This window comes from Schistocerca gregaria, chromosome 1, assembly GCF_023897955.1.
Source record: "Schistocerca gregaria isolate iqSchGreg1 chromosome 1, iqSchGreg1.2, whole genome shotgun sequence".
Classification (NCBI taxonomy): domain Eukaryota; kingdom Metazoa; phylum Arthropoda; class Insecta; order Orthoptera; family Acrididae; genus Schistocerca; species Schistocerca gregaria.
This window is the reverse complement of record NC_064920.1, coordinates 622,384,060-622,403,615: the sequence shown is the minus strand read 5'-3', so window position 1 is coordinate 622,403,615 and position 19,556 is coordinate 622,384,060. Positions and strand designations below refer to the sequence as shown.

The 19,556-nt window shown below is 45.7% G+C and overlaps 1 protein-coding gene across 1 annotated transcript in view; it reads right to left on the bottom strand.

Annotated features, from left to right (window-relative positions):
- The window catches only part of LOC126359535 (proclotting enzyme-like), a 91,535-nt gene that overhangs the window by 10,480 nt on the left and 61,499 nt on the right, over window positions 1-19,556 (bottom strand). The window contains exon 7 of the mRNA XM_050007638.1: window positions 7,127-7,287. Coding sequence (XP_049863595.1) covers window positions 7,127-7,287 — 161 coding nt within the window. The remainder of the gene's footprint in view (window positions 1-7,126; window positions 7,288-19,556) is intronic.

The following is a 19,556-nucleotide window of genomic DNA, read 5'->3' as shown; positions in this document are numbered from 1 at the left end:
GGAGGATACTTTGAGTACCTCTATCGGTTCTCCCTTCTACACTGAAGTACAAATACAGAGTCAATTACAGGGAGAAGGCGATTTAAGATCTGTCTTTTCAGTAGTTTGTAGATGTGACATAGCACTGCAGCTGGTCCAAAGTTCTTCAATTGTCCTGTTCTTTGCCACGTTTTAGCAGTGCAACTACTCGGCTCTTCCGCCATATCCTTCGAACCTCGTAAACGCACATACATTGTTGAGCAGTAGGCATATCCACGGTTAATATGACAAGATGGGGTTACGACAAAGAAGACAGTGTCAAGTGCGACTGAGGAGGAGATCAGAGTCGATTGTCTCCAAACTCATATATGGGACACGACCTGTATCAGGCCTCAGCGAATACACTAGAAGTGGTCAAACTTGGTCAAATTGTATGTGAAGTAATGTTTGTTGATCGTGTAAATATGTATGTTTCTGACACAATAAATAGTAATCCATCATCTGTGTCCTGTTATGTTATGAGACTTTTTGCGTATGCGCTTCGGATGGTCCTCATCTTCCTTCTTTATGCTGCTGTGTGTGCTGCCGGACAGCATATTGTCCAGCATCTCCTCCTCTTCTGCTTCCTTCCACATGCCATCCTAAGACTGTGTTCGTAAGTCCCTCCTTATTTCTTTAACGTGTGTCCTGTCCAGTTTCTTTTTGTTCTCTTTATTACACTCAGCAATTTTTTCTGCTCTCCTATTCCCCGTAGTACATCTTCCTTTTCGCCCTAGCAGTCCACCATGCTCTTTCCATCCTCCGCCATGTCCACAATTCAAAAGCCTCCAGCCCAACGCTATACAGGACGACACTCCATACAAAACATTATTTCAAGCTTTACCATATTGCTGCGAAAAGCTCTCCTGTTCCTACAAAATGATTCTTTCACTATTGCTACCCCGGTTTTAATTTCTGTGCTGCATCGTCAAAAAAAATCTCTGGCTAGACACCTCTGTCGTAAACTGTCGTATAACTGATGAGCCGCCGCGCCGGGTAGCCGCCCTGTCTAAGGCGTCTTTTCACGGTCCGCGCGGCTCCCCGCTTCGGAGGTTCGAGTCCTCTCTCGGGCATGGGTGTGTGTGTGTGTGTGAGTGGCGTCCTTAGCGTAAGTTAGTTTAAGTTAGATTAAATAGTTTGCAAGCTTAGGGACCGATGACCTCAGCAGTTTGCTCCCATAAGACCTTACCACAAATTTCCGAATTTTCCAACTGATGAGCTTCATCTTTGGGACCACAACCAGCACCTAGATTGAAAGCCATCTTCTAGTGTTGTGGGCATGTGACACTGCAAGGAAAGTATATAAGGGAAGCACAGACAAATGGGGAATCATTCCAACGACGATACGGAGCGCAGATGGGGAAATCCACAGAAGTAAGTGACTTTGCCAGTGACATGGTCTGAAGCCTGGGTACGAGCGTCTCGGAGAAACCGAAAACAGTCGTCCGTTTACTTGCTACTGTCTTGAACGCCTATGGAAATTGGTCGAACGACGGTGAAACCATATGCAGGTAATAAGCTCTTGGACGTCCACTCTCGTCTCAGGACGTGGATGGTTCAAATGGCTCTAAGCACTATGGGACTTAACATCTGAGGTCATCAGTCCCGTAGAACTTAAACCTATGTAACCTAAGGACATCACACACATCCATGGCCGAGGCAGGATTCGAACCTGCGACCGCAGCAGTCGTGCGGTTCCGGACTGAAGCGCCTAAAAGCGGTGGGCCCAGGACGTGGAGGTTGGAGGCTTGTTCACCCCACAAAGAAGATATGGCGTACATTGCTGGCGCAACTACAAGTGTTTCAGAGCATTAAGTGCTCATTGTTGAACTAGAGGCTCCGCAGCAGACAACCCTTACGTTTTCCTGTGTTGACCCGATTACATCGTTAATTACATAGTCACAGAATCCTCAAGTTTGGCCATGTATCAATGAAAACATATCACCTTGTCCGAAGAAAGACATTTGTTGTAGCAGGTCAACAATCGTGTCCTAATACGCCGTCATCCGTGCGAACGTCTCCTCGAAACACGCACTACGCCACGGGCAGGGACCGGTAGCGGTAGCATTATGCTGTGGAGGATACTCACCTGGGTTTCCATGTTACCTGTGAAGTAATGGCAAGCACCATGACAGCTGTGAATTTTTGTTGTGATCAACAGTCGGAAGACTCTCCATGCTAGTTTGTCCTGTGTAAGGCTCTTCATCTTTGTGTAACTGCAGCATCCTACATACATTTGACTCTGCTTACTGCAACGAACCCTTGATCTCCCTCTACGGTATATACCTTTCATATTTCCTTCCATTACCAAATTAACGATTCCTTGACCCCTCAGGGTATGTTCTAACTACAGATTCCTTCTTTTAGTCAATACTGCTTTATCACCCAAATCGACTCTCTGTACCTCCTCATTAGTTAATCCATCTACCAGTCTAATTTTTAGCGTTCTTCTATAGCACCACATTTCAAAAGCTTTTATTCTCTTTTGGTCTCAACTGCTTTCCGTCCACGTTTCACTTCCACACAAAGGTACACTCCAGACGAATACCTTCAGAAAAGACTAAATAGCACTTAAATTTATATTAGATGTTAACAAATTCTTATATTAGATGTTAAAAATTTCCTCTCTTTCAGAAACTTTTCTTTTTAGTGCCAATCTATATGTTATATGTTCTCTGCCTTGGCATCATCAGTTATTTTGCCACCCAGTCAGCAAAACTCATCTACTACTTTTAGTGTCTCATTTCCTAATCTGGCTACCTGAGCATCGCCTGATTTAATTCCATTGCGTTGCATCAAACTTGTTTTATTTTTGTTGATTTTCATCTTATAATCTCTTTACAATACACTGCCCATTCCGCTCGGCTGCTCTCCCTAGCCATTTGACATATCTGACAGAATTACAATGCACAGCTTGCTCAATGCACAGATTGAATAACATCTGGGACAGGCTACAACCTTATCTCACTCCATTTTCAACTAAGACGCCCCTTTCATTCCTTCGTCTCTTATAACTACAGTCTGATTTCTGTACAAGTTGTAAATAACCTTTTGTTCTCTATATTTTATTCCTGCTATCTTCAAAATTTCAGAAAACTTACTCTAGTCAACACTAACAAAAGGTTTTTCTAAATCTGCAAAAGATTGTTCAAAATCTACGAATGTTACAGACATAGTTTTTCTCAACTTATCCACTAAGATAAATCGTAGGGTCAATATTACGTAGCATGGTCCTACATTTCTCCTGAAGCTTAACTCGTTTTCCTCGGGGTTGACATACACCAGCTTTTCCATTTTCTATAAATAATGGCTCGATAGTATTCACACCTGTCACCTGCCTTCATTGGAATGGGATTTATTGAAGTCTTCCTGAAGTCTAAAGATATTTCGCAAGTCTCATAGATCTTGCACACCAGGTAGAATAATTTTGTCATGGCTGGCTTTCCCTAAGGATCTCAATAAGTATAATGGAATGTCGTCTACTCCTTGAGCCTTGTTTCCACTTAGGTCTTCCAGCGTCTGTTAAATTCTTTTCACAATATCATATTTCCCATCTCATCTTCATCTGCTTCTTCTGCTCTTTCTATAATAAAGTCCTGAGTTCGAGTTATATAGACCCTCTACACACTCCTTCCTCCTTTTAATTTTCCCTTCTTTGTTTTATAGTGGCATGCCATCTGAACTTTCCTCCAAACATCTCTTTAATATTCCTCTAGGCGACACCTGTCTATGCCGTAGTTATGCATGCTTCTTTAACTTTGCATTTGTTTCCTAGCCATTCCTGATTAGCCATTTAGCACTTTCTGTCAATCTCATTTCTTTTATTTGCTACATTTTTATATTTTATTCTTCCGTCAGTTAATTTAATATCTCCTATGTTATAGGAGAATTTCTACAGGTCCTTGTCTTTTTAGCAGTTTAACATCTGCTGCCTTCGTTATACAATCTCTCACAGCTACGCTTCCGTTTTCTATCGTATGCCTTTCCCCTGTTTCAGCCAATCGTTATTTAATTTTCTCTCTGAGACTCTCAGCAGCATCTGGTTCTTTAAATTTATCCAGGTTCCATCTCCTTAGTTTCCTGCTTTTTTCAAGTTTCTATACTTTTATTCTGCAGTTCGTAATCAAAAAATTATGGTTAGTGTCCACATCTGTCCCTGGGAATGCTTTACAGTTTAAAATCGCTGTCTAACTATTACACCGGATGTCTGTACTAAGAGTCATCAGGCGCATGTTCTCTGACGTTCTGGCAGATATTTGCAATTTTGTTTTTTCAATGTGTTTCTATAGTCAGCCCAAATAAACAGTGCTCATCACGTCTTTCATGTGCCCCCAGTGTCGGTGGAAATCATTTGTTTCTCGCTTCAAAGAAAGTGATTTTAAAGCGGATTCTCAAGCGCCCATTCGATTGAGCGGTCAAAGTAACATGGACAGTTAAGCGCGAAGAATTGCCAGCATTACTGCAGCGAATGCGCCGTTCTGGCCTGCGGGGACTGCTACCGCCATAAAGTAGCGCTGCTCAGTCGCTGCTAGAGTAGTGTTTGTTCTTCGTTTTTCACGATCCATGTTCGAACTGGACTAATGTGGGCTGCTCTGTCAAATGGGCATCCAAGTTAAAGATCATTTGATTTGTAACGGGAAAGAAACAGACGCTTTCCATTGACAATGGGCGTCAGTTGAAAGATAATATGTGTAGTGTTTGGCCGGACGAGGTGGCCGAGCGGTTCTAGGCGCTACAGTCTGGAACCGCGTGACCGCTACGGTCGCAGGTTCGAATCCTGCCTCGGGCATGGATGTTTGTGATGTCCTTAGGTTAGTTAGGTTTAAGTAGTTCTAAGTTCTAGGGGATTGATGACCTCAGAAGTCCAGTCCCATAGTGCTCAGAGCCATTTCAACCATTTGTAGTGTTTGTTTGGGCTGACTCCAACTACATAATGCAAAAACTAAATTGCAGATATATTCCGAGACACCAGAGAAAAATCGCCTGACGACTCTTAGGAGAGATACATACGCTGCATAATCAATCTAAAACCTTCCAGTGCGTGAAAGTCGTTTCGTGATACAATCCTTATTCATGATTCTTAAACCGAATGTTGGGCGTAATTAAATTATGATCTGTGAAAAATTCTACCAGGAGGCTTCCTCTTTCATTTCTTTACCCCCGTCCTTGTACTCCTGTTGTTTTTCGCTCTTTTCGTTTACATACTACCGAATTCAGTCACCAAAGACAATAAATTTTTTGTCTCCTTTAGTTAGCTGAATGATTTCCTTTATTTCATCATTCAGTCTTTCAATCTCTTTGTCACCTGCGGAGCGAGTTGGCATTTCAGCTTGTGCTTCTGTGGTGGCTATTAGCTTCGTGTCTATCGTGACAAGTATAAAAGCTGTGGAGTATGTGTATATTACTGCGGAATATCTACAATCGTTATGCTTGGTGTCTTCCCTAATGGCACTGGCATCTTACAGCAGCATAACTCTGTGTGTCACGAGGCCAGACTCGTACTATGGTGGTGTGAGGTGCTTGGTGGTGAACCCACGTTAATGTTTTAACCACCTGGTTCGCTTGGTCTGAACCTGATGTAACACATCTGGGCGCTATCGGGCGCACGCTCTGCGATATTAAACAGGTCATAATACAGAGGTGTCCAAAAAATGTATCCACTGTTTAAAAGTTAATCACTTGCAAACTAATTGACGGAGTTGTCTCATTTTTGGTAAAAGTGTAGCTTAGGGTCAAACTTAAAGACATCACTGTAGGTGTTCGAAATAGTCACCATTAACATCCACACACAAACGATGCCGCCTAACTACAGCACGAACTACTGACTGCAACGTGTCCAGTTGGATATTTGCACATAAATGCACTATGGACTCTCGAAGTTCATCCAATGTGCGTGGCTTTTCTCGATAAACGAAACCCTTAAATGTTCCCCACAGGTAAAAGTCCAGAGGAGTTAGGTCTGGGGAACGTGGTGGATACTCCACACCACCTCTACGGCTTATCCATCTTCCTGGTAGATTTTTGTCGAGATACGCCCGACCACGATTTTGGTAGTTGGATGGGGCACCATCTTGTTGAGAATAAACTCTTCCGTCTCCATACAAGTCTCGGATGGCAGGTAAAATGGATATCTGAAGCATCTAAAGGTACACCTCACCGGTAACTGTGCCGTGAAAGAAGAATGGCCCAATCAAGCCCCGGTAAGACAACCCACACCACACATTTACTCCTGGCAAATTCACGGCTTTGTCTACATGGACGTTCGGATTTTCGGCTGCCCAGTAGATGCAATTGTGGCGATTTACTGTACCATTGAGTTTGAACTGTGACTCATCAGATCACACAATCATCTCTGCAAAATCTTCATCGTTGCGCACCATGTTAGTAAACCACTCGCAGTACTCCATAATACGATCTGAGTCGTCCTCGTTCATTGCATGTAGCAATCGTGGGATGTAACACTTCGACTTTGCTGTATTCAAAATTCGCCGAACACTAGAGCGACCCACTCCATTTTCACGGGCAAACTGTCTCACAGACTTCTGTGGTGAGCGAGTGAATTAGTGTAACACACGGCGGGAGTTAGCTTGACTTGTTACTGTTACAGGTAGTCCAGATCTTTAACACAGCCTTCGACTTCAGATTTGTCTTTAATGCGACGAATCGTTGAAGTGTCGATGGCTCTCTTTGACACTCATTTCGCCACTGCCGTTGAATCTCATTAATGTTTTCGTAGTTAAAAAACCACTTCAAAACTGTCTTCCTTTCATCGAATGTAAGCCTTGCGCCAGCCATGTTTACTCAAGTAACTAGGTGCAACTAAGAACAAAATACTGACTATCTGGCGACTGTCATCTGACGAAACAAAACAACGCACTACAACGTTTGTGTGGCGATTGCCGGAACTACAAACCAATACACTACAAAAGATGAGACAACTCCGTCAATTAGTTTGCCAGTTATGGACTTTTAAACAGTGGACCCCTCTGTATTTAGACTGATCAGTGCATTATGTTGTATGATCTCAATATTTCTCTTATAATCATGCCTCCAAGAAATGTGCAGCATGCTGGTGGGCGAGGTGTGTCGCGTGCAGCGAGTGCCTCACCTGGCAGGAGTCCTTGCCGCCCTCGTATGCGCCTGCGCAGAGGTGAGTGTCCAGGATGGGCTGCGAGAAGAGCGGCTCGCAGCGCTGGTGCGGCCACACGGGGATTCCCACCTGCCGCAGCACCGGGCTGCCGGGGCCGCCGAACTGGATGGAACCCCAGCCTGCGTAGAAAAATAGAAGTTGTGCGCTGTAGCCAGCTCAGAGGAACGTTTGCGAGGGGCGAGTCAGGGTCTAGGGAAACAGTCCCACCGCCCCGCGGCTGTCAATGGTGCAGATAAATACTGCCCTATTAGTTGACTTTATTTTCATCCTTGCCGTGTCGTGTTTCGTTGTTTGCATTCAATCAACAAGTGACGTTGGCCCACTGGCGGACACACAATTCATTGGAATCCTACAAACATATTACAATAAAACTGTTTCATTGTGAAAATATACATTAATATCAAAATTCACGAAAATAAATAAAAATAAGTATTTTTCAACATCATTAGTTATGAAACTTCCTGACAGATTAAAACTGTGTGCCCGACCGAGACTCGAAGTCGGGACCTTTGCCTTTCGCGGGCAAGTGCTCCACCACTGAGCCACCGAAGCACGACTCACGATCGGTACTCACAGCCTTACTTCTGCCAGTATCCGTCTCCTACCTTCCAAACTGGCAGAAGTAAGGCTGTGAGTACCGAACGTGAGTCGTGCTTCGGTGGCTCAGTTGGGCAGTCTGCCGCCGGCAGTGCTGCGAGGCGGTCACGCGGCAGAGCGCTGCGGGCGAGGCGCGCACGGTGTGTTGTGTTTACTTCGGCCGCTGTAAGTGCCGTTTTCCCTTGTAGACCACCATGGCGCACAACTATCGGAAGATGACATTACGTTTCAACTTTTGTTCCGACTTTGCCCGACCCAAGGCCCTGGAGGTAGAACGATTTATTCGCGATGAAGTTAAGATACCACCAACGGATCTAATTGGTATCCACTTGTCGATAGTTAGCAGTACCGTCTACGTCAAAATGATCAACGATGCGGCGTGCGACAAGGTGCTTCAAGAGGCAAAACGTGGACTGCGCTTCTGCCATTCCGACGGCAACGTCGGACCCGTTACCGTCGAACATGCAGGTCTCGGCACACGGACGATAAGGATATTCGAACTGCCGTTCGAACTACCTGCAGACGTCATCGAGGCGCTCCGTCCCTATGGCAACGTTCTGGAACATGTTGCCGAACGATGGGTACAATTTCAGACCTATCCCGTTTTAAACGGTGTTAGACAGGTCCGCATCGAGTTGCAGAAACACGTGCCTTCTTATCTACGTATCGGAGGCTGCCGTGCCATTATAATGTACGACGGCCAACCTCGAACCTGTTCCGGTTGCGGGAAAGAAGGTCACCTACGGTCTGAATGCATTCAACGACGTGTCGCGCAGCTCCCGTTGTCGGAAACGTCCGTCACACCCACTATGACCGCCCTACCGGTCACTTACGCAGCGGCTCTTGCCACGTCTACAGTTTCGTCCAGTCCGTCGCCCGTTCCTTCCGATCGGCACGTCCCACCGTCCCAGTCACATATGGACGGTGCGGACGTCCCACCTGACAACCTTGCCGCCGAACAGGCTCCCGCACCGGACGCTGAGGAGAACAGTACTTCTTCACAACACCTGTTTGACAATTTCATTGTACCCACCGACGCATTCGAACCAGGTCGACGCTCTTCCTTGCCGTCGTCCGACACTGAGGAACACGTGCGCAAACAACGCTCGCCACGTAGGCGCAAACGCCGTCGCCGTTCACCCACGGGCTCTCAAAGCGTCGCCACCCGCGACGACGAAGACGACACCCAACCAACCGACATTTCCATGCAGAGGTCGGCGGACAACTTTCACGATGATCAAGACATTTCGCAGGACGGGACCTCTATGGAGGTCGCCACGCACAATAAAACGATCGGTGCGCCGGTTGAGACGCCTGTCTCCCCGCCGACAACTCCAGATCTCTATAACCACGACGCAATTCCCATGGACATTGGACGGACCCATGGCATAGGAGCATGGGCCGACGAGATTGAGGAAGATACGCCCCCTCCTCCGGATGAGTTGCCTCCGCCGGACAAGGCTGCCTGTTAACATCAAAGCGAGGCCCTGCACCTGATGGGACGGGACTTCCTGTCGGTGCCCTCCTCTTACTTGCCTTGGTGATGGTAGATGCGCGTCCACCACCACTGAAACAAACGTATCGGTTTGCCACGCTGAACATCAACATGATCGGCACTGTACCCAAGCTGCAACTCCTATGTGACATGCTTCGGGCCTCTGACGTCAACGTCGCCCTTCTTCAGGAAGTACGCGTTGCCACACTACCACCAGTCTACGGCTACGACTCATACACGTCCACATGTGATCAATCAGGGCGTGGAGTGGCGTTCTACATACGCGAAGGAATCCCACTCAAGGACACGACAATCCTTCCCTGTGGAAGAGGCATGGCTGTTACCATCTTCGACACGCGCGTCATCAATATCTACGCTCCGTCTGGCTCCACGAACCGTCGGCAGCGGTCCACTTTCTTCGGACATGACGTGGCGCCCCTGTTTTCTGGACGCTATGATCGCCTTATCATGGGAGGCGATTTCAACTGTGTCCTCCATCCGCAGGACCAAATGCCTGGTTATTCGCCATGCCCGGCGCTTCTCACCTTAATCGAAGATTTTCACCTAGTGGACGTTTGGGAGAAAATTCATGGCAATACCCCCGGTTTCACCCATTATACAGCACATTGTGCGAGCAGACTGGACCGGTTATATGTCTCTGCCCACCTTGGCAATGACGTCGCCCAAGCTGAACGGTGGCCCCTTGCACTCTCGGACCACTGCGCCGTCATTTGCTCCCTGGCTCTGCCACCTCAGTCAGTGTGGCGCAGCAGAGGTTACTGGAAGCTTAATACCTCCCTCCTTAATGATCCACACTGCCGACAATGTATTGCCACTACGTGGGCGTCCTGCGAAAGACGCCTTCCGCAGTACACATCCACGTTCCATTGGTGGCTCAAATGTGCCAAACCTGAGATCAGAAAGGCCTTCATACAATGTGGCAAGGAAGCAGCAGCATGGCATCGAGACACCACAAATTTTTACTACGCCGTCCTCCGTGAGCTCGATGCACTCCCTCCATCACCTGACACCCATAGGGAACGACAACGTACCAAAGCTCGTCTCCTCTCTCTTCAACGTGCACGACTGCATGGTGTCGTGGTGCGTTCCCGACGACAAGACCTCCTCCACGACGAAACCCCATCCACAATCCATGCCGCATCCGACCACAGTCGTCGACGTCGACTCTTCGTCTCCCACATCACGACCTCCGATGGTGTTCACCACACAACACAGGCGGCGGTGGTGTCTGCCTTTGCTGAACATTATCGCCAATTTTATGATGATGAACAGATGGCAACGCCCATTCCTGATGATCTCCGTCCTTCCCCTGACCGGACACTCACCGTAGCGGAGTCAATGTCCATGATGTCTGCAATCACTGCAGAAGAGGTAGTAGATGCGATCAACAGAGGGGCCAAGAACAAATCACCAGGACCAGATGGTCTCCCAGTGGAGTTTTACCGGGCGTTCACCACGTTGATGCTTCCTCGCTGGACGGAAATGATTCAGGAACTCTTTACTCCATCCTTCCCAATTCCACCTGAATTCGTCACTGGCATTCTTCTATCTGTGCCTAAACCGAAGGGAGGGTCTCATGTCTCTGCATATCGCCCCCTTACACTCCTGAATGCAGACTATAAAATCTATGCACGCCTCTTAGCAGGGCGCATGCGCACCGTCTTACCTACGGTCCTTTCACCTGAGCAGACTGCACGTGGTTGTGGGGCCACCTTACAAACAGCCCTAGGAGAATGCCGTGACCTCATTGCACTGGCGTCGGTTTGTCGCCTTCGTGCAGCACTGGTATCCGTCGATTTCACGAGTGCCTTTGATCGCGTTCGACACCCATTCCTCCTCACGGTGGCGACACGTATGGGGTTCCCATTACTTTTTGTCGATGCCATTCGCCGGTTACTACTTCCCGCCGTCTCGATGGTACAAGTCAATGGGAGGCTTGTAGGACCAATTCTTATACGCCGCTCTGTACGTCAAGGATGCCCTATGTCTACTTTACTATATGCCATTGCACTTGAGCCCCTCATCACTGGACTTACCTCTAGACTGCAGGGCCTCACTTTGCGTGACTACACTTTTCACTGTAGGGCTTATGCGGACGATCTCCTCTTTCTCACCTGCTCCTCCACGGAACTCAATGACGCCATCCAACGGATCCACCAGTATGGACATCTTTCTGGTAGCATTCTTAATGTCCGTAAATCGACTATGATGCACATTGGGCGCGGCCTCCCGGCTATGGTGCCGAACCCACTCCCAGTCAGTACCACCCTTCGTTACTTGGGTATCGAATTTACGAGCTCCACACACCGCACAGTGGCCCTGGCATACCGGCGGCTTTTGCAGTCGATTCGGCACCATGTCCGCGGTCAAGTGCACCGTAACTTAAACCTACTCCAACGTGTGTCCTATGTCAACATGTATGTAGCCCCTAAACTGGTACACGTCGCCCAGATCCTCCCAATGCCGTTACTCCTTGGCCGCCGCATCCAATCAGCCTTTGGATATTTCGTGTCAGCAGGGGCACTTTTCAAAGTCCGCTACAGCACTTTAACATTGCCTCCTGCAAAAGGTGGCCTCGGACTCGTCAACGTGCGGGCACGATCTTCTGCACTCTTTGTCCACACTCTGTTGCGGCACCGGCAGGGGACGGTTCCGTCCTTAACACGTAGTCTCTTAGATATCCTCCGACCAGCTTCTCTCGATCCACCGATCAATGTGGCACCTATTTCTCCATTATTGTACCACGTCGCCAATTGTTTCATAGAACTCAGCTACGTTCGGGCCGATCTTCCAGTCGCCCGTCCTCCCTGTACAAAAGATTATTATCGTTTGTTTATGCTGTCCAACCCTTGCGACCCCATGGTGCTACGGCATCCTGACATTAACTGGCGCACAGTTTGGGGGTGTGTGCATGCACCCTTTTTACCGTCGTCTGTGTCTGCACTCTGGTATGTTTTAGTTTATGGAAAGTTCCCGACTAACAGTCGACTTTATCGCATAGGACTGGCCACCTCCCCACTCTGCCCTGACCGTCAGCTCGAAGACACCGACGAGCACCGTCTTACGTGCCCCCTGAAACAAAACGTATGGCTCCTCATCCAACGAATCGTGGGCTTTTACCTCCGTGCCCCGCCAACGACGGTAACCCCGGATTTCCTGTTGTTGCCCCAGACATTTCACTACCCTCTTGCTAAGCACCATACTCTCATCTGGTTTCGAGGACTGGCTTTAGAATACCTCTTTCAAAATGGTCCGCATACAGTCCTTGACTTCTGGTACAAAGTTGTGACCTCGTATAGCACCCTCACCCGAAAACCATCTTACCGACAAACTTTTGCCGGTTATCTCCGCAGCGTCTTCCTTGACCCCCCTCAAAGCTGGGGTGTACCATGCATACCTGTCACATGATGCAACACCCTTATCCAAGTTCCCATGCATCGACCAAAAAAAAAAAAGTAATAATAATAATAAAAAATAATTGTTGTTGTTGTTGTTGTTGTCTTCAGTCCTGAGACTGGTTTGATGCAGCTCTCCATGCTACTCTATCCTGTGCAAGCTGCTTCATCTCCCAGTACCTACTGCAACCTACATCCTTCTGAATCTGCTTAGTGTACTCATCTCTCGGTCTCCCTCTACGATTTTTACCCTCCACGCTGCCCTCCAATGCTAAATTTGTGATCCCTTGATGCCTCAAAAAAAGGCCTACCAACCGATCCCTTCTTCTAGTCAAGTTGTGCCACAAACTTCTCTTCTCCCCAATCCTATTCAATACCTCCTCATTAGTTACGTGATCTATCCACCTTATCTTCAGTATTCTTCTGTAGCACCACATTTCGAAAGCTTCTATTCTCTTCTTGTCCAAACTAGTTATCGTCCATGTTTCACTTCCATACATGGCTACACTCCAAACAAATACTTTCAGAAACGACTTCCTGATACATAAATCTATATTCGATGTTAACAAATTTCTCTTCTTCAGAAACGCTTTCCTTGCCATTGCCAGTCTACATTTTATATCCTCTCTACTTCGACCATCATCAGTTATTTTACTTCCTAAATAGCAAAACTCCTTTACTACATTAAGTGTCTCATTTCCTAATCTAATTCCCTCAGCATCACCCGATTTAATTTGACTACATTCCATTATCCTCGTTTTGCTTTTGTTAATGTTCATCTTATATCCTCCTTTCAAGACACTGTCCATTCCGTTCAACTGCTCTTCCAAGTCCTTTGCCGTCTCTGACAGAATTACAATGTCATCGGCGAACATCAAAGTTTTTACTTCGTCTCCATGAATTTTAATACCTACTCCAAATTTTTCTTTTGTTTCCTTTACTGCTTGCTCAATATACAGATTGAATAACATCGGGGAGAGGCTACAACCCTGTCTCACTCCTTTCCCAACCACTGCTTCCCTTTCATGCCCCTCGACTCTTATTACTGCCATCTGGTTTCTGTACAAATTATAAATAGCCTTTCGCTCCCTGTATTTTACCCCTGCCACCTTTAGAATTTGAAAAAGAGTATTCCAGTCAACATTGTCAAAAGCTTTCTCTAAGTCTACAAATGCTAGAAACGTAGGTTTGCCTTTTCTTAATCTTTCTTCTAAGATAACTCGTAAGGTCAGTATTGCCTCACGTGTTCCAACATTTCGACGGAATCCAAACTGATCCTCCCCGAGGTCTGCATCTACCAGTTTTTCCATTCGTCTGTAAAGAATTCGCATTAGTATTTTGCAGCCGTGGCTTATTAAACTGATAGTTCGGTAATTTTCACATCTGTCAGCACCTGCTTTCTTTGGGATTGGAATTATTATATTCTTCTTGAAGTCTGAGGGTATTTCGCCTGTAAATAATTAAAAAAAGCAAAAAGACAGAATATGTTATACTTTGTTGTATTTAATGTTTTTTCTTTTTAATGTGTTTATTTATTTTTTTGCTTAACTAACAGTTATTTGTATATGTTTTAATGGAATGGTACCTTGAAGAACTCTTGCATAGTGAATATATATGTACTTTTAGTTTCTTCAATACAAATTATTACAAAAAAAGAAACATAAAAAGGATGTTATATTTTGTTGTATTTAAAAAAAAAAAGTTGGTGGAGCACTTGCCCGCGAAAGGCAAAGGTCCCGAGTTCGAGTCTCGGTCGGGCACACAGTTTTAATCTGTCAGGAAGTTTCATATCAGCGCACACTCCGCTGCAGAGTGAAAATCTCATTCTGGATCATTAGTTATATTTTAATAAGTATTTAAAATGATATTGTAGTGCCCTTAGAATTTTACGAAAGTCTGGAGACACTTGTGTTCGAGCCGTTTCGAACACTCGTTATTTTAAAGCAGGGCGTAAGGATGAGCATGGGATACTGCACCCATTTATTGTTTGTGAAGGCGAAACTGGAAGGGAGATAATTCGTCGGCGCTGGCAAGTGTTCAGCGCGACCTGCCAAGAATAAGCAAATACTGCCCGGAAGCTCCGTGGCCGGCTGCAAAGAGTAACGTAGCATTGTATTGTTAAAAAACAAATGGAGAGACTCGAAATAGTGACTGTTTATTAGACGTTGAACTGCTGTTGAGAGTACGTGGACTGGACGTGGATAGTCAGCCACGATTAAAGCTTATGTATTAATTGTGTTCAAAAATGTGTAATTAACTGATTCTGGGTGCCCGGTAATGTGTGGGCTTACGTCATAAAGTTTAGTTTTTTTTTTGTACAAAGTGGAAATAAATAAGTTCTGGTGCACTGAATGATATTCCAAGAGTAGCGTAGTTTTTAAATAAGAAGAGAGAAAGCGAGAGAGTGAAAATTTCCCCTTCCTAAGAGTGAGATCTTCGGAGAAGCGTCCGGTGCTATCAGAAGACATCGGCGCTGCAAGAAATCAGAACCAGCATTCTTCAACAAGTAAGTCCACGAAAACGCTTAAGCTGTATAGAGAGAGCTTAACACTACACCGGGTCACCGCAATATGTTTGTGCTGTTTCCAACACAGAACTCAATGTGTGAAGCAAAAAACATTGGGAGTGTGAACACAAAAAGAGAATTAAACAGATCAGTAATACTAGTGTTGTTATAGAACTTTTAAATAACAGTTGAGTGCTCTCTGTGAAACGTTGTGCTCTTTAAAGGCTGGTACATTTGGCGGACGTTAGGCAATTTCGGAATTGCGCTTCGTGGAACCTCAAAAAAAAAATTATTGCCTAGAGTTCTCGGGATGTGCCAGATTCAAATGTTCTGCTAAATCATTAGCTAACTTTAAAAGTTCATTTTGTTTAGGGGCAAAAGTCTAAATGTTTAAGATGTTTGATTAGATCATCTTTCAATTGATTAATGAAAAGTTTCTAAATCTGCGCAAGGGAGGTATCATTTGTGTAAGATTCCCTCTTCCGAAAATAGCATCGTTAACCTAATGAGCTCTTACGGGAATAGTGACCTTATGCTTCTCTGATGCTAAGGTTTCCAGCTAATATGCCATCGGCAGCTGTTTTCATTGTCTCCACACCTCATTTTGATTTCAGCTGCCATTCTGGCACTATTCCTCTTAGTATGCATGTAATATTAATTTTCTGACCAGGATTGGGTTCAAACGTATAGTCTGACACAGAGGCCAAGACAATAGGCTTAAAAAGACTTACTCTTATTCAAATACTGGTAAGTATTTTTAACAAAAAACGCTATTTATTCCTAATTCATGCACATTTTAATCAACATTTTAATAGTTTCGTGAGACTTATCAGAAGGTGCTCTAAAATTCTTATAAGATAATCTGCGTAGGACTAGTAATAATGCGTGTTCCTTTAACAACGGATTTTTTATCACTAATAGGTACAAAATGAAAGGGCCGCGAGACACAACACACAAGCGCGTTTGGTTAAAAGTTTAGAACAGTCAGTTTCTGCTTTATAGCACATCAGTCAGACAACGTAGACGCAATTCGACTAATAATAATGCTTTTATAATCATAGGTTTTGCTCCAGAATGTATCACAGAGCACACTGGTCTGGCCGCTGCGTACTGCCACACAAATTCCTTGCAGATGCAGACACTAGTAGCTATACTTTATTTATAAAAAAGAATATCTATTTTCACCCGAAATTAAGTTCTGTTGCTGTTTGCCTGCTAATTCTATAGCAGTTATTTTTCGAATGCTTCGTAATTTATCACTAATATCTACCTATTCTCAACGATTCATGGGCTTAATTGAAGTGTGATACGAGTATTTTCCACCTCCCTGTAGCGCCGTTTATCTTCACCACCTGAGAGTTCTTATTCAAAAAAATAAAAATTTGCTTTCCACACAAATTAAGCTGAATTTAGCTGTCTCTCCCGTATAATTCATCTCTAATCATTATGGCTCTGTCGTACAGGCCTAGAAAGTCGAACCCAAAGTGTCTGGTGCAGGTCTCCCATTGTGCTCCAATTCGGAGATCCACGGACACTGTTGGATGCAATGTTACTGATTGTGAGATTCGTCGAAATGCCACAAGCAAGACTGGTTGTTTTGTCTTCACTGCCAACTGTTGGAAAGAGCCTAGTATGATATCAGAACATAGACAGCAAACATCGTTTATTCGGATGTGGACAATAATAATAATTTGTTGCACCCAATTCCCTCAATTCCTGCTCTTCCCTTACACTGCTTCCCTTGTGCAACGTACCTAGTCTTCCCACTAACAAGCCACTAACAGTCAAGTAGACGGGCAAGCTGCGGACCAGCTTTTCTGCACGGGAAACAGCATCCGTGGAAGTAGATATACTTGAGATACTCAGGTACCTCAAGTACATGTTTCGATATAGCTCTCCCAGTATACCTACACTCCTGGAAATTGAAATAAGAACACCGTGAATTCATTGTCCCAGGAAGGGGAAACTTTATTGACACATTCCTGGGGTCAGATACATCACATGATCACACTGACAGAACCACAGGCACATAGACACAGGCAACAGAGCATGTACAATGTCGGCACTAGTACAGTGTATATCCACCTTTCGCAGCAATGCAGGCAGCTATTCTCCCATGGAGACGATCGTAGAGATGCTGGATGTAGTCCTGTGGAACGGCTTGCCATGCCATTTCCACCTGGCGCCTTAGTTGGACCAGCGTTCGTGCTGGACGTGCAGACCGCGTGAGACGACGCTTCATCCAGTCCCAAACATGCTCAATGGGGGACAGATCCGGAGATCTTGCTGGCCAGGGTAGTTGACTTACACCTTATAGAGCACGTTGGGTGGCACGAGATACATGCGGACGTGCATTGTCCTGTTGGAACAGCAAGTTCCCTTGCCGGTCTAGGAATGGTAGAACGATGGGTTCGATGACGGTTTGGATGTACCGTGCACTATTCAGTGTCCCCTCGACGATCACCAGAGGTGTACGGCCAGTGTAGGAGATCGCTCCCCACACCATGATGCCGGGTGTTGGCCCTGTGTGCCTCGGTCGTATGCAGTCCTGATTGTGGCGCTCACCTGCACGGCGCCAAACACGCATACGACCATCATTGGCACCAAGGCAGAAGCGACTCTCATCGCTGAAGACGACACTTCTCCATTCGTCCCTCCATTCACGCCTCTCGCGACACCACTGGAGGCGGGCTGCACGATGTTGGGGCGTGTGCGGAAGACGGCCTAACGGTGTGCGGGACCGTAGCCCAGCTTCATGGAGACGGTTGCGAATGCTCCTCGCCGATACCCCAGGAGCAACAGTGTCCCTAATTTACTGGGAAGTGGCGGTGCGGTCCCCTACGGCACTGCGTAGGATCCTACGGTCTTGGCGTGCATCCGTGCGTCGCTGCGGTCGGTCCCAGGTCGACGGGCACGTGCACCTTCCGCCGACCACTGGCGACAACATCGATTTACTGCGGAGACCTCACGCCCCACGTGTTGAGCAATTCGGCGGTACGTCCACCCGGCCTCCCGCATGCCCACTATACGCCCTCGCTCAAAGTCCGTCAACTGCACTTACGTTTCACGTCCACGATGTCGCGGCATGCTACCAGTGTTAAAGACTGCGATGAAGCTCCGTATGCCACGGCAAACTGGCTGACACTGACGGCGGCGGTGCACAAATGCTGCGCAGCTAGCGCCATTCGACGGCCAATACCGCGGTTCCTGGTGTGTCCCCTGTGCCGTGCGTGTGATGATTGCTTGTACAGCCCTCTGGCAGTGTCCGGAGTAAGTATGGTGGGTCTGACACACCGGTGTCAATGTGTTCTTTTTTCCATTTTCAGGAGTGTACTTTCAACACGTAAGAGTTTTTCGACTGACGTAAAAACAACTTAACATGTCCACGAACTTTAGACAGTTCATTCCAAATTAGAAAATATCATTCGCAATGGTATTCCATAACAGTTAAAATCAAAGGACGTACATCCCAAGCTTCTAAATAAGGAGACTTACTTACATTCACTCGGAGCTAAAATAACAAAGTTTACAACAGCAGATAAAATAAAAATGAAGCGAACATCAGTTGTACAGAACGTGCAAATTATGAATATTTTCGTCGAAAATTAATCAGAAGCAGATCTTTGAAGATTGTAAGGATATTCCTCGCAACACATCTTTTCCACGTTAAGAAGAGCGAAATGGACCGTTTTGTATGAATCTAACCACGTATTGTAATTGAAAAACTGATTGTGCCTGATAATGCTGATGATTAGTTACATCAGAAGCTGATAGAAACCATAAATTTCATAGCAGTCAGCTGTGGCATAATAGAACTTTCGATTACAAAAAAATTATAGGGCCAATCACATGAATAAATACTGGATTAGAAAGAAAATGGTATTACGAAGCGATATACTACTAAAGTGACCAATAGAATACAGAAAGATAGGTCACAAGTATCGATTTAGTACGAAATACATTACACGCTGAACTCATAAACTATCAAAATTTCTCAAAAAGTTTCGAGTCTCGATTAATAAAAGAACAGAATACTTTTAAGAACGTGACTCTACATCAGTGGTCATGAAACTGCAGCCCGCGGGCAGCATGCGGCACAAATCAAGCGTTGGTTTTCACCCGTATTTTACAGTACAGGTAGTGTGCTACTAGCAACTAACAGCAGAATAGAACAACGTCAACTAGCGTTGAAAGCTTCTGAGGAGTATAAGATAGCGCAGATGTATATGTATAGAGAGAGTAAGAGAGAGAGAGAGAGAGAGTATTCTTCTGAGTGTTCTACACTCTTTCGGCGGCATTTACTGCGCTGTCTTATACGATTTAATACAAAAGGTTATTACAATATTTGTTCCCTCATTTATATTCTTCTAAAAA